At 51.2% G+C, this 21,902-nt stretch overlaps 1 protein-coding gene across 7 annotated transcripts in view; it reads right to left on the reverse strand.

The window, feature by feature from the left end:
• Window positions 1-4,702: 4,702 nt before the first annotated feature.
• The window catches only part of KIAA0319 (KIAA0319 ortholog), a 90,632-nt gene continuing 73,432 nt past the window's right edge, over window positions 4,703-21,902 (reverse strand). For all 7 annotated transcript variants that reach the window (XM_051855010.2, XM_051855007.2, XM_051855008.2 and 4 more), the window contains 6 exons: window positions 20,853-21,012; window positions 16,261-16,403; window positions 13,649-13,771; window positions 12,215-12,305; window positions 9,587-9,678; window positions 4,703-6,734 (listed from right to left, as the gene is read on the reverse strand). In XM_051855010.2, coding sequence (XP_051710970.2) covers window positions 6,556-6,734; window positions 9,587-9,678; window positions 12,215-12,305; window positions 13,649-13,771; window positions 16,261-16,403; window positions 20,853-21,012 — 788 coding nt within the window. In that variant the 3' untranslated portion in view covers window positions 4,703-6,555. The remainder of the gene's footprint in view (window positions 6,735-9,586; window positions 9,679-12,214; window positions 12,306-13,648; window positions 13,772-16,260; window positions 16,404-20,852; window positions 21,013-21,902) is intronic.

The raw sequence follows: 21,902 nt of genomic DNA on the forward strand, positions 1-21,902 counted from the left end.
ACCCACCGATCCAATCGCCAGGGCAGAGTCCTGATCGTCTCTTAAGGGTCGCACCTGGTCCCACCCCTTAGTCTCTCAGAGAGGGGTTAAATTTCAAGTCAAGTTTGGGAAGTCAAGCCGCAGCCACCATAGAGCTCCTGTTTTCGTCTAGTGTTCTTGTCTTTTAAGACCTGTCGTATGGCCTGATGGAGCCCGCCTGTACCAACAGACCCTGCACAGGGCAAGGCTCCTGCTGGGGAGTGGTGGCAACGCACAGCTCCTTTTGCTACTCGTTTATTTCATGCATGTCTTTGAACCCGTTTTTGATTTTTTAAATGACTTTGTTACCAGGAGAAACTAGCTACTTACCTCTCAGTTTGTGGGATTTCACAGACTTGGGGGGGGGGGGCGTCTTCTTAGAACAAAATGCACCGTCATCTTTTCTCTAGTTATCAGGACGTCCTCACCTGTTACAGCTGCTGCTCCCTACTGACGGAGCTGACATGAAATTAAAGAGAAAATCCATGTGTTTTTCCTTGGTTAAGGCCGGGAAGCTTGCTCGGTCTCAGAGTGTTGATTGGCCACTGGCATAGCCTATTTGCCTGTAATGTTTAGAAATGAAGGGAAACAGGCTTGGAGTTGGGTCACCTTTCTGATCAATTGAAACTCAGAAAATGCAAAAGGTCTTTATTTGGGGTCTCAGGAATTACAGTCCGGAGGCACAGGTGCACCTAGCTCTGAATTAGAGTTCCGAGGAAGGCAGGGAGGGCGGAGTTGAAAGCAGTGCAGGTGCCTGTGGAGGGAATGTTTGCAGAAACATTGAACAGGGGCTCCAAGACAAGACAGGAGATAAGGAAAGAATGCATAAGCCAAACAGACGTCCATAAAAACAAGAGTCGCACAACCGTCTTGAGGCTCCGAGCACGATGCCCTTGTCCGGGCAACCCAAGCCCATGCTCTGAGCAGCACCTGGGAGCGGGTGGAAGTCCTGCCTCCTGCGTGGCCTCCCAACTCCAATTTGAAAAGCTCTCTCAATGTCCCTGCCACCATGCTTTCCTTTGACCTTCGGCCTGCAGGTTTTCCTGTAACCCACCCTGTCTGTCACGGTCTGTCAGCTGTGGAAGGAGTAGCCTGCTACCTAACCTGCAGAGCACATCCCCCCCGTGGCTCGGCGGACGTGTGCTCTCCTCCTGCTGGGATGATACTCAGTCCTGCAAAGCAGGGGACAGGGACAGGGACAGGGACTGGGCTCACATGCAGGCTTCACATGCACTCCGCTCACCACACAAGGCCCTGTGCACCAGTTACTTGAAAAAATGCTGGCTTTGCGGGTTTTTTTCCCGGGTTAGTCCTGATTTTAATAGAAATGCTCTTAGTATTTCACTTTTACTAATGAATATGGCTTTTCTCCCTTCAACACCTTTTTAGCTTTTATTTTGAAATAATTAGAAACTCATAGGAAGTTGCAAAAATAAGAGTCTTGTATATCCTTCACCCAGCTACCCCCAGTGGCTAACATACGTAATTAACACAATGGCAAAAATAGGCAGTAGACCTTAATACACATTTGGTAGCAACTGCACTTGGAGTTGTGTGCATTTGCCTCCTTCTCGGGTAAGTCCTGTGGGGTTTGATCCTCCCTGGGGGTGCCGGGCATGGCAGCGATCACAGCTCCCCCCGTCCATCCCTGGGGCCATGAGGGGAAACCCCGCTGCTCTGCGATGCAGCAAGTGGCTGAGCTGCGATGTGTGGGAAGTCAGGGGCATCCCAGGCATGTTCCACTTAGGACAGGCTTAGGCACGCAACCCTTCCCAAGTGAGGGAGCAGCTGCACTGTTACTGCAGACCTCGTCTGATCTCCCCAGTTTTCATGTGTCTACCCAGCAGGTAGATTTGTGCAGCACCACCACAGTCAAGATACAGAACTGGGGCCGGTGCTGTGGCATAGCAGGTAAATCCACCGCCTGCAGTGCTGGCATCCCATATGGGCACTGGTTCAAGTCCCAGCTGCTCCACTTCTGATCCAGCTCTCTGCTATGGCCTGGGAAAGCAGTGGAAGATGGTCTAAGTGCTTGGGCCCCTGCACCCACATGGGAGACCTGGAAGAAGCTCCTGGCTTCAGATCGGCGCAGCCCTGGCTGTTTCAACCATTTGGGGAGTGAACCAGTGGACGGAAGATATTCTCGTTCTCTCTCTCTCTCTCTCTCTCCCCTTCTCTCTCTGTAACTCTCCCCTTCAAATAAATAAATTTTTAAATTATAAAAAAAAAAGAAAGGTATAGAACTGTTTCATCCCCCCATGGAAATCCCCCCTGCTACCTCTTTACAGTCAGCTTTGAAAAGAAAGTCACTTGGAAAAATTTTCTTTTGCTCATCTTCTTTAAGAAACTTGTCTGCATCCCTGAGTGAGTTCATGGACGCTGCACACACCGGTAAGCAGGACAGGGCCCTGCAGCCCTGCACATGCCCTGTGGGACGACTGCAGAGGCCACGGGGCTCTCGGGAGGACCCCGCACCAGGGAGCAGCTCCACGTCCCTCCAGCATCGCCAGTGAGAGCCTTAGCCCCAGTCCTGGCCTCACTCAGAGCCAGCTCAGTGTCCTTGTCTGCCAAGGCTGCCTGACACCATACTGCAGCCTGAGGGGTTTCACCCACAGGAAGTCCTCTTCCTCCCAGGTCTGGCGGCTGGAAGTGCGAGAACCAGCGGGGCTGCTTTCTGCCGAGGCCTCTCTCCTGGGCTTGTAGATGCTGTCTTCTCCCGCGTCCTCACCTGGCCGTCCCTCTGTGTCCTCATGTCCTGTATCACCACCGGTCTGATGGCTTAGGGCCCGTCCTCGTGGCCGTACTGAACCCCATCAGCTCATGGCACAGCACGTTCTGCGGTCCGGGGTGAGGGCTAAGGAAACAGCTTAGCTCATTACACCAAGGAAGCTTTTCCTAAAAAATCCCTTTAGTTTCAGTAATGGACATCATCCTCACTCAGGGATCAAGATTTGGGGCATGCTTTGGGTCTTCAGGAAACTAAGGGAGCTCCACAGGACTGACAAGGAACTAGCAGCCACTTAGCTCATTCGCCACCGAGAGCCCACGCCCCCTCCAGCTTCTTAGCTACAGCAAGGGCCCGCCCCACCAAAGCTGCTGATGGATAGCACATGACAGCTTGCAAAGGGGCAGCTTCTTGATTAAGGGGGCAAAGCTCCAACAGCGGTCATATGCGGAACAACTCCATTTATAATAAACTCTGGGAAATTCAAGCTAATCCTAGTGCTCACCTGGGGGGAAAGAGACAAGATGTGTCATGAGGAAAGGTTTGGGGGTGACATTTTTTTTAGATTAATTTATTTGAAAGGCAGAGTTACAAAGAGGCATAGGCAGAAGCAGCAAGAGAGGTCTTCCATCCGCTGGTTCATTCCCCAAGTGGCTACAATGGCTGGAGCTGTGCCAATACAAAGCCAGGAGCTTCTTCTGAGTCTCCTACACAGGTGCAGGGGCCCAAGGACTCGGGCCATCCTCTTCCCAGGCCGTAGCAGAGAGCTGGGTCAGAAGTAGAGCAGCCGGGTCTCGAACCGGTGCCCACATGGGATGCTGGCACTGCAGACGGCAGCTTTACCCTCTTCACCACAGCGCCGGCCTCGACATCTGTTTTTTATCTTGACTGTGGTGATGGTTCCACAGGCGAGTGCACACATCAAAACTCTTCAAATCAGGGGCCATAGGCTCAGCTGCCGCCTGTGTTGCTGGCATCCTGTTGGAGTCCTGGCTGCTCCGTTTGCAATTCAGCTCCCTGCTAATGCACCTGGGAAAGTAGCAGAAAAAGGCCCAAGTGCTTGGGCCCCTACCACCCATATGGGAGACCCAGATGGAGTTTCAGGCTCCTGGCTTCAGCCTGGCTCAGCCCAAGACACTGTGGGCATTTGGGGAGTGAACCAGTGAAAGATCTCTCTCTCTCCCCTTCTCTCTCTCTAATTCTGTCAAATAAATAAGTCCCTTTTTAAAAAGATTTATTTATTTGTTTGCAAGGTAGAGAGAGAGAGGTCTTCCATCCGCTGGTTCCTCCCCAAATGGCCAGAGTTCCAGAGTTGGGCCAATCCAAAGCCAGCTAGCAGCTCCTTCAGGTCTCCCACGTGGATGCAGGGGCCTAAGCACTTGAGCCATCTTCCACTGTTTTCCCAGGAGCATTAGCAGAGAGCTGGATCAGAAGTGGCGCGGCCGGGACACGAACTGGCGCCCATATGGGATGCCAGCTCCACAGGCAGCACAGGCAGAGGCATAACCTACTATGCCACAGTGCCGGTCCCCAAATAAATAAGTCTTAAAAAAAAAAAAAGCTTATCAAACCAGACTCCTTAAATACATGTTGTTTATTGTCAGTGAATTATTCCTCTATAAGCTTTTTTAAAAAAATGTTGCCTTTATTATTGTTAAAAAGCTAGACTGGGGGATGTAGTTGGAGGTCTGTACACCCTCTTTGAAATCTGGCCCCCACCCCCAGCACCCCCAGGCCTATCCCACAGTCAGGGAGCCACCAACCGCGCAGAGAGGAGACAGGCAGAGCTAGGAGTGTGCAGTTGCTCTCAGGGCACAGGGAGCAGGGGCTGTTACTCCAGCCTTCAGCAACTACTTTTTGATAGGCCAGATGGTAAGCATTTGGGGGCATTGAAGACAGACCCTGTGCAAACTACTCAACTCAGCGATTACACAGTCCTAAGTAAAGCATACACCAGCGAACATGGATGTGTTCCAATAAAACTTTATTGATAAGCACAAATAGGAGTTTCATTTAGTTCGTGTGTTACAAAATATTTTTTGGACTTTGTTTCAGCCATTTGAAAACATCGCACCCATTTGTTGAGCTCTCGGGGTGTGCAAAAACAGGGGCCGGCAGTTGTGTCTGATCCACCCTCAAGGGAAATCCCTCCCCCAGGGGTGGGGAATGTTTGGTCTGTCCCCCACCCCGCCCAACCCCGCCAAGGCAGCCACAAGTGAGGCTTGAAAGTCATTCAATCTGTAGCAGGCTTCTTTTTAAGTCGAGAATTTTGCATGGCCCACGGGTGATGTTATGAGTGTCCAAATGGCCCTTGGCAGAAAAACAGGTTCCCCATCCCTGCACACAGAAGCGTGAAGACAACCCATTTTCCCTGAAATCTCACTACGCATTGCAGAAAGCCCAGACGCCGTTATTTAGGTTAGTACATATATTTCATAGCGTTATATTAGGAATGACATCTTGCGGACACCTGGGGGAAATTATACACTTATGCACCTAAACCCAGACACAAAGCACAGTCCCTGGGGGCCGGGCCGCCCCTGCTCCCTGCCCAAGGGAGCAGCACGGCTGGCACTGGGTCATCCATTGTCTTATCCCATTGCATGTTTTTCAGGAGGTTCTTTAGACATAAACATGCTTAACCCGCAAGCGCTGTGGGTTTGAATCCTCCTTCCTTCCTTGAACCTAAACCAGAGACTGCAAGCACATGTCAACCAGCAAGCCCTGCAAATGCCCGACCGACCCCACATTCTGGGGTCCAGCTCTCTCCAGAGCCAGGGTTCTTTGTGCAGTGGCGGGAGGGGAGGGGAGGTGGCATGCATGGATCCTTCCATTGAAATAAAGTTTGCACCCAGTTCCCAGAGCCACCACTTGCTGGCTGGGACCTGGGGCAAGTTGCTGCACCTCTCCAGGCCTGCAGAGGGCGTTCTGCAACCGGAGAACAGGGACTCTCCTGGTCCTAAGGACGACTTGAGTACGCTCACTGCGTATGTCCGAGTCTTCAAGCAGGGGGTTTCTGCTTTCTCCACCATCAGGCTCATACCCGGGCTGCCACCTGGCGTGCGCAAAAGCAACGCAGCCCTGGGCACTAGCAAGGGCAGATTCTGAGATGATGAAGCCAAACACTGGGGTAAAAAGTATCACATTTCCTCCTAGTGCCATAACTAGCATTGAACTGGTTAGCTGTGCACAAGGCGTACGCATAAGCAAAGAAACTGTTTTACAAAAATCACACACATCAACTTTTTACTTCTGCCACTTGCCAGTCAAGTACCATAATGAAAACACAGCACGTGGATGCTGTGGTCAGCACAGAACGCTCGCTGCACAAGGGGTGACACAGGCCTCCCAAATAACCCCTTTCCATACACACAGCCGTCCGACTGCAGGCTCAACAAGAGAAACCGTGTTTGGAAAGCTTGCCCTAGAGGTACACACAGATACCTAGTGAAAACTCGGCCCTCACCGAGCCCTGGTTCAAAGGGAGTCTTTCCTAAGAAGCCACAGATAGAAACAGGTGTTCATCTGTATTTTGACACGGGCAATAGAATATTGTACCAGCTAGAAGACAGGCAGTCTTTTAAGTGCATGAAGCGTTACCCAGTTCTCATTCCTACTGGCAAGCAATCCAGTTAAAGGAGCAGTATTTTGGCTTTGCTTTCTGCCGCCGAGCACACAGGCCCTTTAATTAGCAGAGCACAGGTCCAGGCCACTGTGGGAGGATGAGGCTGCACTACTCACAGCTTTCGCTGCCAATCGAGGTCCTGGGTTCCAGGGTTCCTGTGCAGGGCCTTCCACTTCCAGCTGCTCCCTTACCTGTCTTTGGAGCAGTACCCGAAGGAGACCCCATTTCTGACAGAGCCATTCATGGACACTTTGGGGTTCCCCCTCTCCATCCTTTCTCGGCTGAAGATGGTGTCCTGGTCACTGTCAAAGTCAGACTCAGACACCATCAGGCTGGAGCTGTGCTCTGTGCCTCGGTGCTTCATCCCTGCGGAGAGGCAGACAGAACCGTCTTAGGAGAAGTCCCGCCTTCCCTGCCAGCTGTCAATCAGGGCACGGGGCACCGAGGGCGTGGTGTTGAGCTCTGGCACCTTCAAGGCAGTCACCCCAGCACGGCAAGGCGCTGGGCATCCCGTGGGTGAGAAGGGAGGCTCGGGCACTGCACCTGAGCTTCTGTCCCACCTACGACAATCCCCAGCCGTGTGACCCTGGGCACGAAGCCTCCACTGGCATGTCAGCCTCATCAATGAAGCTGGGAGAGAATGAGACGTCTGCCTGCTGTGTTTCTAGTGAGGATTAAACGAGATAGTATGAGCCAAGCTCTGAGTCCAGCACTGGGCCCATCGCGCCAAGAAATGGAAGTGGCTGGGATTTGACTATTCAGTTCAAGCAGCTATTTTTGGTTGAATATCTGATTTCTGGGTGCCAGAAATGAGTGTAAGATTTGATGATGGCTCTCAAAGAATTTGCAGTTGTCTAGCTTGGGGTGTAAGGTGTGGAGCCATGAGAAGGTGGCCCCTGATAGGTAAGAAAGAAAGAAATGGCTCTTACAGGAATCAGAAGGAGAGAAGAGCACGCGTGTTCTGGGCCTGCTCCAGCTGTGCTCCCCACAGGATGGGGTTCGAGGGAAGAGGGGGACATGGACAATAGGACAAGGTGGGGCGAGGCCGTGGGGCAAGCAGAGGCGTCCAGGAAATGATGAACCAGAGACCACAGGACAAACACGGCATGGGTGCAGGGGCAACCCTAGACTGGGCATTGTATCTGAGAAGAGGAATCGCACAAAATGTTGCTTTAAGAGGTGAATAAAACCACAGTGAGCAGGCTGAGAGGTCCCTGCAGAGATCCTGATGCTGCAGCCCTCCCAAGCCCTGCTCTGAACTCTGACCCCGGAGCGAGCGTGCTCAGAGGTGGGGTCTTCAGAGGGGTAAAGCCCTTGTACAAGGGCCCCCCAGGAACTGCTGTGCCCCTTCCACCGAGGGAGATGCGATGAGAAGGCGGCCCCAGGAGGAGCTGGCCTCACCACACTGAGTCTGACATCCAGCTGCTAGAACAGGGGAACAAACGTCTGTGGGATTCTGTGACAGCTGCCTAACAGACTAAGCCAAAGGCGGTGCACGCCAAAGGAGGGTGCCCAGGTCCTGATGCAGGAGGCCTGCTCCAGCCACGCTGAGCACACACCGTGCTGTGGCCTGGGCAGCCAGCTAAACTGCTCCGTGCCTCAGTTTCCTTGTCTGTAAAATGGGTACAGTCATAGTACATGCCTCATGGGGTTTTGGATAGAATTAAAATCAAACAGGTACCCAGTCCATGCTAAACATGAAACACCTGCCACCTGCCATCATTCTTCCTGCTGGGACTATAAGCTCTGAGCTTGGGTGGTGATGACGCCGATGAGGAAGTAGGGTAAGAAACAAGCAAGATGGGGTGGCTAGCAGGGAGCAAGGCAGAGCCCCGGCGCCCCAGGTTTCAACCCTGGGTCATCAGAAGATGGGCTTTCTCTGAGTAGAGAGGGGCAGGGCAGAGGGGGAGTGTATCTGGAGGAGGCAGGTAAGGTCACACAACCTAAAGCACTTTTGATGTGGGCAGGCAGATAGGATTAGATTTGAGAGCTGGCGCTGGAGGCCACGCCCCCTGTGTGATCCCACCTGTATCCATCCCCTGCCAATTAGACTACGTAACCACGCCCCTTTCGGAAGTGAATAAAAGGCGTGGAGTGCCCTGGGCCTGGCCCCTGCTCCCAGGCCTGTGGCCATTTGGCGGCTTCTCCCCGTTCGCTCCCGGTTCACTTGCGCACCGCACGTATTTGCGGCCACTCCAGCCCTTGCGATTTCTCCAGCCTGTGGACTCGCGCACGTGGCCCCGATCTGCTCTCTTCCTGGTCCGGAACCCCCGGTTCATCTTTCTGACCGCCCTCTCCCTTAAATAAAGCCCTCACGTCCCTAAAGAAATTCTGAGTTTTACCATGTTGCCTGGCTTGTCCATGTCTAAGTTTAGGATGCTTCTCTACGCTTGGGACACGACCTTGAAATATTAGTCTTGGCTCAGACGGTATCACTGAGCGCTGAGGCGTAAAGTCACGCGACAACACCTCTGCCATTCAACTCCGCACACAGGTGCCATTTGGATTTCCTGTGAAGCTTTTCCTGCCACAGCCCTGAATTCCATTTTCAGACAGAGTCGGCCATTCCAGCCTCAGTATCCCACAGCACTCCTTGCACCCCAGGGTGGCTCCCCTGGGCCGAGAGCACCTGCAAAGGCAGGCAATGGCACTGGGCGTCACTGCTGTCCCATCTCCAGGCCCCCACCTCATCTGTGGCGTGGGGCGGGGGGAGCAGGTGCTCCACGCTGGCCCTGGGCCCGTTTTTGCATCTCCCAGCTTTGAGAGCGATCGCACCGCCAATCCTGAGGTGGGTGCGAGCAGACAGCAAGCAGAGGGAGCCGCATTTTTTGTAAAGAAAGCCAATTTCCTGCAAAAAGCACTGGTTACTGTAGCCACTTGGGACAGGCTTGAAGGCACCAGTCCTCTGGCTGCATTTCTGGTCCGGGAGACCTCAGGGGAGCAGCTGGGGTGAAACAGCGCCACCTCCTCCAACCAGGAGTGGAACAGAGCCGCCCCCGTCCCTGTGCTCATCTGGCAGGCACACTGCTCCCAACAGGCACTGCAGATGCCTCACCCATCCATGCCGCAGTGCAGCTACCGCCCCCGCTCGCACAGCCCCGGTACTGCAGCCGGCTGCTTCCATCACGTACCCCTTCCCAGGCACAGCGCCACCTGCAGCTGGCATTCTCCAGCTCACCCAAGGTAACAGGGGGACATCCCCCTGGAGACGGCCTTACCGTATTTGGGCCTCAGCTCCATTCTTTCCTGCTCGTCCATGTTATCCAGGATGGTGTACTTTGTCTTTTTCCTTATTTTTGTCCTTTTCCGTCTGAAAGGAATAACGCAAAGTTCAACTCAAGCTCTCAGAGAGGTGTCTAGGGGCCAGGATTGAAAACACATAGGGCCGGCGCTGCGGCTCACTAGGCTAATCCTCCACCTTGTGGCGCTGGCATTCCAGGTTCTAGTCCCGGTGGGGGCGCCAGATTCTGTCCCGGTTGCCCCTCTTCCAGGCCATTCTGCTGTGGCCAGGGAGTGCAGTGGAGGCTGGCCCAAGTGCTTGGGCCCTGCACCCGCATGGGAAACCAGGAGAAGCACCTGGCTCCTGGCTTCGGATCAGCGCGGTGCGCCGGCTACGGCGGCCATTGGAGGGTGAACCAACGCAAAGGAAGACCTTTCTCTCTGTCTCTCACTGTCCACTCTGTCCAAAATAAAAAAATAAAAATAAAAAAAAAAACCACACACACACCCAGAAGGCACTAGGGAGAACGTTTTGCTTGTGCTGAGTCATAGTTGGCATCTTTTATTCATGACGCCCCAGAACTCAGTGGCACTTACGCCATCTTACAGAAATGCATCTTGAAGAAACAGGCAGTGTGGTGGCCAGGCCACTATTGCCCTCCTAGCTAAAGCCCTCACCTGTGTGTTGACCCTGGAACCGTCTCCACGAGCTACTCCTACTCAGGAACACCTAGGTTGGGGCACAGTAGGTTAAGCCACTGCCTGCAGCACCAGCATCCCATGTGAGTGCTGGTTCGAGTCCCGGTTCGAGTCCAGGCTGCTCCACTTCTGATCCAGCTCCCAGTTAATGCGCCTGGGAAAGCAGGGGATGCGGCCCAAGGAGTTAGGCTCCTGCCACCCATGTGGGAAATTTGTGTGGAAATCCAGGTTCCTGGCTTTGGCCTGGCCATTTGGCTGCTGCAGTCATTTGGGGAGTGAACCAGGGAAAGACGATCTCTCTCTCTCTCTCTCTCTCTCAAATAAATAAATCTTTAAAAAAGAAAAAAGAAAAAGCCTGGATGAGCCAGTTTTCCCCTGGACTGCTCAAAGATCCAAGCATAATAAGATGTCATGAAATAGCACCAAAAATCATAATTCCCAGAATTCCTTAGCAACAACCCAGTATGGTCTTTTGTTTGTTTCCCCACAACACATGAAAACTACATTGGTGCTTTGTCCTGTGCTACAGAGGATGATCTGAAAGTACCCATCAAAGGGGCCAGGCGCTGTGGCACAGTAGGTTAATCCTCCACCTGCAGTGCCAGCATCCCATACGAGCACCAGTTCTAGTCCCAGCTGCTCCTCTTCCGATCCAGCTCTCTGCTGTGGCCTGGGAAGAGAGAGACGGCCCAAGTGCTCGACCCTGTACCCGTGAGGGAGAGCAGGAGGCGATTCCTGCTGCTGGCTTCTACCTGGCCCAGCCCTGGCCATTGAGCCCACTTGGGGAATGAACCAGTAAATGGAAGATCTTTCTCTGTCTCTCCCTCTCACTGTCTGTAATTCTGTCAAATAAATAAATAAAATCTTTTAAAAAATAGTTTTTAAAAAAGGAGGGGTGGTGCTATGGCACAGTGGGTAAACGCCCTGGCCTGAAGCACCGGCATCCCATTTGGGCACTGGTTCTAGTCCCAGCTGCTCTACTTCTGATCCAGCTCTCTGCTGTGGCCTGGGAAAGCAGTGGAAGATGGCCCAAGTCCTTGGGCCCCTGCACCTGCATGGAAGACCCAGAAGACCCGAAGCTGGCTCCTGGCTTCAGATCAGCACAGTTTGTTGCGGCTATCTGGGGAGTGAACCAGCAGATGGAAGACCTCTCTCTCTCTCTTTGCCCCTCCTCTCTCAGTGTAACTCTGACTTTCAAATAAATAAATAAATCTTTAAAAAAATAATATAACTAAATCTTACAGCTTGTACCAGGATACTTCTTTTTATAAAAATTTTTTAAAGTTGTGTTTTTATTTACTTGAAAGGCAGAGTGATAGAAAGAGAGAGAGGGAAAGGGAGAGATAGAGAGAGGGAGAGATTTTTCATCCACTGGCTCATTCCCCAAATGGTCCCAACAGCTGGGGCTGAGCCAAGCTTGAGACAGGCCCCCAGGAACCCCCTCCAGGTCTCCTATGTAGGTGCCGGGGCCCTTGTACCTGGGCCATCCTCTGCTACTTTCCTAGGTGCATTTTCAGCAGGGAGCTGGATCAGAGGCAGAGCAACCAGGACTCGAACCGGCACTCCAACGTGGCTACTCCAGCGTTCCAAGAAGCAGTGTAGCTGCTTCTAGCACCCACTCCTCTAAGGGACCCTGCAAGGCCATTCAGGTCCTGTTCTGGTGAACACGGTGTGACCTTGCTGGAGAATAACACCAGCTTTGATACAGACCCATGGAACCTCCTGGAAAGTAAGAGCGCTCCAATGGAAAAAGCTGCCTGTAGTATCGTTCCCGTTCTCTGGGCACGTTTGCCTTGCGGTGGGAAGTGCATTAAAAAGCACTATTAAAGTCTAGTTTGTTGTCATAAAAAGGTGATAGCCTAGTGGTTGAACAAACCCCAGCAAACACTTTGATGTCACAGGAAGAAATAAGCGAGCACACCACGTACCTCTTGCAGCAGCAGATGCAAACCCGCGTTAAGCCTCCCGCCATCACGGTGAGCAGGCAAGCCAGCGCTGTCACGTAGAATACACTCCACTCTGAAAGACAGGAACACCACAGTGGACGCACTGACTCGCTATTTGCAAAACCACTTTATTCTGATGGTTCTCAATGAGTACTCTGAGCTCTTAGAAGCAAAGGCCATCCGTGATGCTGGTAGCACCCGTTCCAGGCCAGTAGCAGAACAGAACTCAAGAAACTGCCCTTTTCCTGCACATTTGGCCCAGGCACCTCATGGCACACACAATGCATGCAGACTTCAGAACAGAACTGAAATAGCCTGAACCAACCAGGGAGTAATGCCTCAGACACGCGCATGAATGGTGCAGCAAAATGTTGATTCCAGAATCCCACGACTCACAACCCTAACAGCCAACAGGGTTCTGGCCTGGTTTAGATTAAAGCTAACGAAGTGACCGCATGGCTGCCCATGGCCTGAAGACACTTCTCAGAGCCGGGGAGCCGTTGGGAAACTGCCTGCTCTTTGTTCCTTCCGCTTCCTTGCAAGATAGCAGTGGGAACAGCTTCACACCCAGAGTGCAGGTGCAGAGAACCCAGGCCACGAACGCCAGGCTTCCCTCTGCCGTGTGTTCTGTCGGCTCCAGGAATCAGGATCCCAGAGCTGGCTGATTTCAAATTTTGTGTCGTATTACATGGGACTACGTCAGTTGGCTCTTACAATGGTGTCTTCTGCCGGGCACATCTATCTGCATCCCCTCGGGCACAAATCTCCCCTTAGAAGGAGCCTGCGCCCAAGTTCAGCCCAAGACCAGACCTCAGGCAGCAGCCTGGCCTGCTGGGGCTGTGACACCCATTCCTGGCTCCTGCTTGGGCAGACAGCCTGGAAGAGGGGGCCAGATTCTCTTCTTCCTCTGCTCGCAGCAGGTCCACACCAGCCAGCACCTTCGCCCAGGGTCATGGTTGATCCTTAGCAAAACAGCGCTTTCTCAGAAAAGCTAGCAAGGGGAACTGGATCCATGCTGCTAGAGTGAATTTCCTTGGGGGGAATTTGTATGTTAAAGCCTGCTGGGGTGGGGGAATATGGTCCAGTCCGCGGGCTGCATTAAGGCCCACTGACTCGCTTGGTCTGGCCCTGCCAAGGCAACTGTGGGCAGGATTCGAAGTTCAACCAATCGACAGCACGCTAATTTTTAGGTCGATCATTTTGTACGGCCCTTGAATGATGTCTTAAATATCCAAACAGCCCTTGGCAGAAAAAGGTCTCCCCACTCTGGGGCCCTAGACAGACCTCCGCAGGGGGACCGTGGGAGATCTTGGCTCGTGCCCAAGTGAGCAGGCTCACCTGGCTTCAGGTAAGGAAAGGGGTGATACCTGGCAGCTGCCAAGCTAGGTAGGAGCCTCTGCCCCGCCCATCACTCACCACAGTTGCTCTCGCCGCCCTGGAAGTAACGCTGGATGAGGTTCTCCATCCACAGCTGGGAGCAGATGCAGCGCTTTGTGATGGGGTCGCAGTGGCCGTGGCCAGAACACTTGAGGAGGCACCCTGCAAAGAGGGCATGGGTGCCGGTTACCACGAGGAAGGGCAGGGGCCCTGCTGCCTGCTGCCCGGTGTCTTCAACAGCATCCGCCTGCACCGATGCATCTTACTGAGTTCAGAGCCTTTTAAAGTGTGCCCCGAGGTGCTGGGGATACCGTCCTCATGGACGATCTCACCAGGAAGCAAACGGGAGAAAAAAGCCAATCCACACCGCAGAGCAACAGCCTTGACATTGTAGCAAAGACACAGCTCCCTTGACCTCAGAAAATAAATTCTAGGAATGCATCCAATTGAGGACATGCACAGAAATTTCTCTACATAGCAGCATTATTTAAAATTAAAGTTCATGACTAGGGAGCGATTCCATAATTATGGGAACATGTTCAAGGTGGAGTACTATGCAGCCAAAAACATCTCACTGAAGAAAAAATGGAAAGGATTTGAGAAAATAATTAATAGGGTTTGAAGTTAGAAAACACATGCAAAATACACATCAAATGATCCTGATCACATTCATTGTGTTTAGAGATGGGGAACTACAAGGAGATAGATCAGAACATGAGGGTGCTTCGAAAAATTCATGGAAAAATAGAACGCCATTGAAAGATGGGTTTATTTTGGTGCAAATGACTTTCCATATCAGGCATAGTTTTCTAATCATAAATGGTCTCCATGAACTTTTTAAATATCCTTTGTATGGATTTCAAATTACTTTTTCATCAAAATTCTTTTTTAATTTCATTTTCCATTAACTTTTTGTAGTACCCTTGTCTGTAAAAGTTATCTTTGGATACCAGGAATCCTAGACTGTAGAGGATTTTTTTTTTACTCCTTTCTGGGTATTCCAAATGTCTTACAAAAATAAATATTATTCCTTTAGGTAGAAAACAAAATGAGTTATTAAAATTAAGTTACTCTATATAATAACGGAGAAAGCTGTGTGCAGGTAAGCAGATACCTGAAATAAATTAAATTTTACTGACCAAACCTCATTATGTCCCTTGTAACTCTCATAGAAACGATCACTCATCAATTGAGGACAGGGACCATGGGACCATGAACCAGTTTAAGGACCGAAAGACCTGGCAGGCAAGAGGCTGGGAAGAGGGGCAACCTGATTGCACCTACAAGCCATCTCAGAGGCCACATGACACTATCATCACGCCGTGGGCGCAATGTCCAAGGTAAACAGATGATATAAACACGCCATTCCCAACCGCTGACACTTATCTGTCTTTAGCACTGTTCTGACAGGCTAAATATGAAACTCTGGACCTTGATCATTATCTGTAAGTACACTGACAGCCCCTAAATTTTGAAGGCTCCATTTAGGAGTTTTTCACTTGACCGTGGTGCAGAAGCAATACTCATACAACCATTCTGTCTTTCACTCTCAGCCCCGTATTCAAATAAGTGACAAGAGACATTCAACACTTTACCATCAAATAGGCTTTGTGTTAGGTGATTTTGCCCAACCATAGGTGAACATAAACGCTCCGAGTGTGTTTAAGGTAGGATGGGAGCTGGCGCCGCGGCTCACTAGGCTAATCCTCCGCCTAGCGGCGCCGGCACACCGGGTTCTAGTCCCGGTCGGGGCGCCGGATTCTGTCCCGGTTGCCCCTCTTCCAGGCCAGCTCTCTGCTATGGCCAGGGAGTGCAGTGGAGGATGGCCCAGGTGCTTGGGCCCTGCACCCCATGGGAGACCAGGAAAAGCACCTGGCTCCTGGCTCCTGCCATCGGATCAGCGCAGTGCGCTGGCCGCAGTGCGCCAGCCGCGGCGGCCATTGGAGGGTGAACCAACGGCAAAAGGAAGACCTTTCTCTCTGTCTCTCTCTCTCACTGTCCACTCTGCCTGTCAAAAAAAAAAAAAAAAAAAGGTAGGATGGGAAGTAGGTTAGCCTGACCCACCTTGGTCAATGCATTTTCAACCTTACAGTGGGTTTATTAGGACACAGCCCCATTGTGAGTTGAGGAGCATCTGGTAGTCTTCAAATTTAACCAGTGACTATAATTGTTCTCCAGTTTCCTTCTAAAACAAAGAGTAATTGGCAACTGTGTATTGCAGGAGAACTATTCGAAAAACAAATGCAAAACAAGTCTTTGGATGCTAAGGTGAAAACATTCACATAGGAGCTGGCATGGTGTAGGGTGTCAAGCCACCAACTGTGAGCTGGCATCCCATACGAACACCTGTTCTAGCCCTGGCAGCTCCACTTCCAATTCAGCTCCCTGCTAATGCGCCTGAGAAAGCAGCAGCAGATGGCCCAAGTACTTGGGAGTTCCAGGATTCTGGCTTCTGCCTGGACCAGCCTCAGCTGTTGCAGCTGTTTGGGGAATGAACCAGTAGATAGAAGATGATCCCTCTCTCTTTCTCTCTAACTCTGCCTTTAAAATAAATAAATCTTTTTAAGAAATGTTTATATCATTCTTCTCTGTAAGACCTATCCATGATGGGCAAGTCTGATTCTCTCGGAATATTCCCCCAGAGGACGTACCTGCTGTGTCAATCCTCAAGACCTTGAAAAGCAAAAAATCCGCCTTCTCCTTGGACAGTCGCATATGTAGATTTCGGGCCACTTCAGCAGCTTTGAGAACCTTGAAAGGTGGCCCACTCTGCACGTAAAACACAACCGTGGTGCTGCAGAGGCAACAAGAGGGACAGCCGCATGGTCAGCCGGTCACGGGGTGACAGACGTGTCCCCTGGCCCATCTGACCAGTGGCATCTGGGAGGCAGGCTGCTACCACCCATGGGCCAAAGACTGGATCTTTCTACTCGCAACTCTCTGGGCTCCAAGAGGAGCTGCTGGGAGACTACAGATCCAAAGAGCAGTGTATATGTGTGCAGGCAGCCACAGCTACACAAAACGCTGACTGACACAAGGCCTTCCTTTAACCTTCTAATTGAGACGTAACGTGCGTACCACAGAACTGATCCCTCTAAAGAGTAAAATCCAACAGCTTTTAGTGTATTTGTAGAGTTGCACAACCATCACCAGGATCTAATTCCAGAACATGTTTTTCACCCCAAAAAGGCAGCCGTACCCTTGAGCAGCTTCTCCCGTCCCGTCCCTGACAGCCACTTCATCGGCTGTCTAAATAGATTTGCCTATTCTGGACATTTCATAAAAGGGACCATGTGAGTCGGGGCGCTGTGGCATAGTGGGTAAAGCTGCTGCCTGCAGTGCTGGCATCCCATATGGGCGCCAGTTCGAGTCCTGGCTGCTCCACTTCCGATCCAGCTCTCTGCTATAGCCTGGAAAAGCAGTGGAAGATGGCCCGAGTCGTTGGGCTCCTGCAGCCATGTGTGAGACTGGGAAGAAGCTCCTGGCTCCAGATCAGCACAGCTCCAGTCATTGCGGCCATCTGGGGAGTGAACCAGCAGATGGACGACTTCTCTCTATCTCCCTCTGTAACTCCATTTTTCAAAGAAATAAAGGACCATGCAATATATGACCTCCTGTTCTGCCTTTCTCCATTTAGCATGATGTCATCCATGTGGAAGCAAGTACCAGTGCTTCAGCCCCTTTTCTTGCTGAATAATATTCCATCACAGGAATATATCATGTCTGTACCCATTCATGAGTTAATGAGCATTTAGGTTGTTTCCACTTTTTGCCTACTATGAATACATGCTATGAACATTCACATTCATATGCAAGCTTTTGGCTTCCCTTGGACTTAATGGACTATTTAGCATTTGAGGGACTGTCTTCCACAGTGGCTGCATTATTTTACATTTCCACCAGCAGTGCTCCAATGTGTCTATTTACTTGCCAACGTTTGCTGTGATCTTTCCGACCACTGTTGTCCCTCAGCGGCCTGGAGGGGTTGGATCCAGAGCCCTCTCCCCACCCGACACCAAAATCTACAGACGCTCAAGCCCTTTACACAAAATGCAGTTGTATTTTTATATAATCTACACACATCCTCCTGTGAACTTTAAATTCTCTCTAGATTACTTACAATACCCAATACAGTGTACATGCCACATAAACACTTGTTAGGCTGTCTTGCCTAGGGCATAATGACATGGAAAAACAGTCTGCATATATTCAGTTCAGATGGAATTTCTTTCTGAATATTTTTTTATTTTTTAAAGGTTTATTTATTTACTTGAAAGTCAGAGTTACACAGAGAGAGAAGGAGAGGCAGAGAGAGGGGGACAGAGAGAAAGAGAGGGAGAGAGAGAGGTCTTCCATCCACTGGTTCACTCTCCAGATGACCACAATGGCTGGAGCTGCGTCAATCCAAAGCCAGGAGCCAGGAGCTTCCTCCAGGTCTTCCACACGGGTGCAGGAGCTCAAAGACTTGGGCCATCTTCTGCTACTTCCCCAGGCCATAGCAGAGAGCTGGGTCAGAAGTGGAGCAGCCAGGACTAGAACCAGCACCCATACGGGATGCGGACACTACAGGTGGAGGCTTATCCGCTATGCCACAGCGCTGACCCCCTGAATATTTTTAATCCACGCTTGGTTGAATCCTGGATGTGGAAGCTTCGGCTGAGCTGGGCCATGTGGGCAGCCTTCCTGGTGCGTGTGAAGTGGCATCACACTGTGGTTCTCTCTTACATTCCCCTAATGGCTGTAACAAAGAGCATCATTTCATGTGCCTAGTGGCCCTTTGTACATCCCCTCTGCAGAAATATCTATTCAAACCTATATTGGTTTCTTAGGGCTGCTGTAAAAAAAGTACTGCAAACTGATGGCTGAAAACAAGAAGAATCCCCTAGGATGGTTCTAGGGCACAGAAAAACCAGGGCCAAAGCTTCCACGGGGCAGAGCTCTCTCTGAGGCCTCTAAGGGCCGTTCGCTTCGCTTCTGGCACTCCTTGGCTTGCAGGTGCATCACTCCAGTCTCTGCCTCTGTCACCACAGCGTGTTCTCCCTGAATGTCTCTGTGTGTCTCTCGTCCTCTTCTTGTAAGAGCAACAGTTGGGGGCCGGCACTGCGGCACCGTGGATTCACCCGCCTCCTGCAGCACCAGCATTCCATATGGGCACCTGTTCAAGTCCCAGCTGCTCCGCTGCCTACCCGGCTCCCAGCTCATGCACCTGGAAAAGCAGCAGAGGATGCCCCAAGTGCTTGGACCCCTGCACCTGCATGGGAGACCCAGGTGAAGCTCCTGTCTCCTGGCTTCGGTCTGGCTCAGCCCCGACCATTGCAACCACTGGACAGCGAATCAGCAGATGGAAGACCTCTCTCTCTGCCTCTGCCTCTCCATAACTCTACCTTTCAAATAAATAAATCTTTTAAAAAAAAAAAAAAGAAAAGAAAAAAGACAACAGTTATGTTGGATTAAGAGCCCACCCCATTCTAGTATAACTTCATCTTAACTAATTACATGTTTTCTTATTTCCAGATAAGCCCACGTGCACAGGCACAGGGGTATGGACTTGAACCTATCTTCTAGGTGGGAGACACAACACCCACAGTGTTTTCATCACAAAAGAGTACTGAATTGTCTCAGATGCCTTTTCTGTGCCCGCTCGGACGATCCCTTCATGAATGTGGCTTATTGTATTCATTGATTTGCACACGTTGAGCCACACGCACAGTGAGTTGGGGGATGAAGACCACATCAGTCCTTTTATATACTGCTGGGTGCAGCTGGCTGCTGGTATTCTGTAGCCAATGTTTGCTTCCATATTCACAAGGGATGTTGCTCGCTAGTGTCCTTGTGAGGCGTTTGTCTAGATTTTGGTGACGGGGCAAAACGGACAGGACGGAGGCATTTAGGAAGAGCTGTGTTAACTCTTAAAACGTTCTGCAGAATTCACCAACAAAGCCATCTTGTTCTGGGTTTTGTGGGAAGTTTTCTGATTATGAATTCACTTTAATTGTTACAGGTCCATTTAGACTGTTCATGTCTTCTCAAGTGAGTGTTTGCAGCCTGTTTTTCTAGGAATGTGTCCATTTCATCGAGGTTATCTAAATTTTTGATACATAATTATTTACAGTATTCTTTTACAATCTTTCTTATTTCTGCAAAGTCATAGTACTCCCTCTTTGACTCCTGATTTTAGTAATGAGAGTCTCATCTATTTATCTTGGTCAATCTAGCTACAGTTTTATCAACTTTGTCGATCCACCAAAGAAAAATTTTTTGTTTTGTTGGCTGTAGATAAGACTTTGAGCCACTCTCTGATATTTCATGAGGGAGGGAAATGAATGATTCAGTTCCACAGAACCTGTTTTAATCTGGTGCTTTTCTAAGTAAATTTCAGTTCTCTGGAAAACTAAGTTGCAGAGTTGAACACAGCTGGCAAGTGGAGTTCCTGTGAAAGACAGGTTCTCCGTGTATATCCTTTCTCTCTCCTCTCACCTCAGACTGTGCTGTATACGAATTTAAAAATAAAAACCTGGGACTGGTGTCATGGCGTGGTGGCTTAAATCGCCATCCGCGATGCCGACATCCCATGAATGCAAGTTCCTGTCCCGGCTGCTTCATATCTGATCCAGCTCCCTGCTAATGGCCTGGGAAAAGAAGTGGAAAATGGTCCAAGTGGGAGACCTGGATGACTCTCCTAGTTCCTGGCTTCGACCTGGCCCAGCACTAGCCATTTTGGCCATCTGGGTGGGGAGAGAACCAGTGGGTGGAAGACCTCTCTTGGTCTCCGCCTTGCTCTCTGTAACTCTAACTTTCAAAAATAAATAAATATTTAAAACACGAATTCAATGCAAACAAACATCTTATTGAAAATAAAGGTTGAAATTTCAAGCAAATGGTAACCAAGGGTGCTTATCACACAGTGAGAAGCCTCAGCCCTACAAACACGGGACAGGCTGTGGTCAGGCTGTGAGACAGCTCTTCATGTGCCCCAGGCCATTTGCATGCTCCCTGACGATAGCAGTGCCAAACCCAGCTCCCTCCGCTATGCCCTAACCCCTCATCCAGAACATTCCCCATCGACAAGTATTTGCTGAGCCCTGTCGGATGGACCTAGAATGGTCTGAGCTTACCTCCGCCCTTCGAGGGACAAAGGGGATGGGATAGAAGCCTGTGCAGGAACCTGTGCAAGAAACCAAGTGCACACGTGAGCAGCTGCCCGCTGCACTGGGGCCATGGCCTCTGAGCACGCGGCTCCTACCTGAGGTCCGAGTGGGCCTGGATCTTCTGAACCTTGATGTCCGAGTGCATCACGCGCAGCAACACGGCCAGCTGCCTCACCAGGGTGCCCTTCTGCCGCTCCGTCAGCTGCCCAGCGCCCACCTCCAGGATCAGCTCCACCAGGCCACCCTCCCTAGGGTCTGCGAAGAGAGCAGAGGTGGCGATTCCACGTGGATAGCTCAGGTGGCACAGGGTCAGGACTCAATGTCACCACTGGGACTCTCGCGCTTGGGTTTTAGGACTCGGCTAAGTCCCTCTAAATGCCACGGGGGCTGCCCCCGAGAGCACCTTTTCCTTGTGCGGCCCCAGTCCCTGGTCTACTGTTTGTGTCCCACGAGGTAACGAGATGTGCTGAATTAGCATCACTTACGCCCCTCCCCAGCACCAGAAAGAGAATTTCAGGCCCCAGTGTGGGGGTGGAGAAGGCTGCCTCCCTAGCTCTACCCTGCCTTAGCTCTCCAGGTACAGAAGTCACATCCACTCCAGGTGGGGTCTTTGTCTTCCAGCAGGAAACAAAAGCAAAAAGAATCACGGGGCTGATGCTGTGGCGTAGTGGGTAAAGCCACTGCCTGCTTTGCTGGCATCCCGTATGGATGCCAGTTTGAGTCCCGGCTGCTCCACTTCCAATCCAGCTCTCTGCTATGGCCTGGGAAAGCAGTGGGTGATGGCCCAAGGCCTTGGGCACCTGCTCCCATGTGGGAGACCTGGAAGAAGCTCCTGGCTCCTGGCTTTAGATCGGCCCAGCCTCAGACATTGCAGCTATTTGGGAACCAGTGGATGGAAGATCTCTGTTTCTCCTTCTCTCTCTGTAACTGTGACTTTCAGGTAAATAAACACATCTTTTAAATAGAAAAGAAGAGAAAAGCTTGCTGCCAGATATTAGTTACAAGGCTGAGTCTGCAACCAAGTGGACAGAAGTCCTCAAAGTGGGCCCAGCCAAGAGCTGCAGCCAGGCACACACACCTCCCACACTGGGTTACACCTGCTACCCGCAGAGAAGCCTGGCGCTGACCGGCCACGGCCCACAGAC

The sequence above is a fragment of the Oryctolagus cuniculus genome, chromosome 5, assembly GCF_964237555.1.
Source record: "Oryctolagus cuniculus chromosome 5, mOryCun1.1, whole genome shotgun sequence".
NCBI classification, from domain to species: Eukaryota; Metazoa; Chordata; class Mammalia; order Lagomorpha; family Leporidae; genus Oryctolagus; species Oryctolagus cuniculus.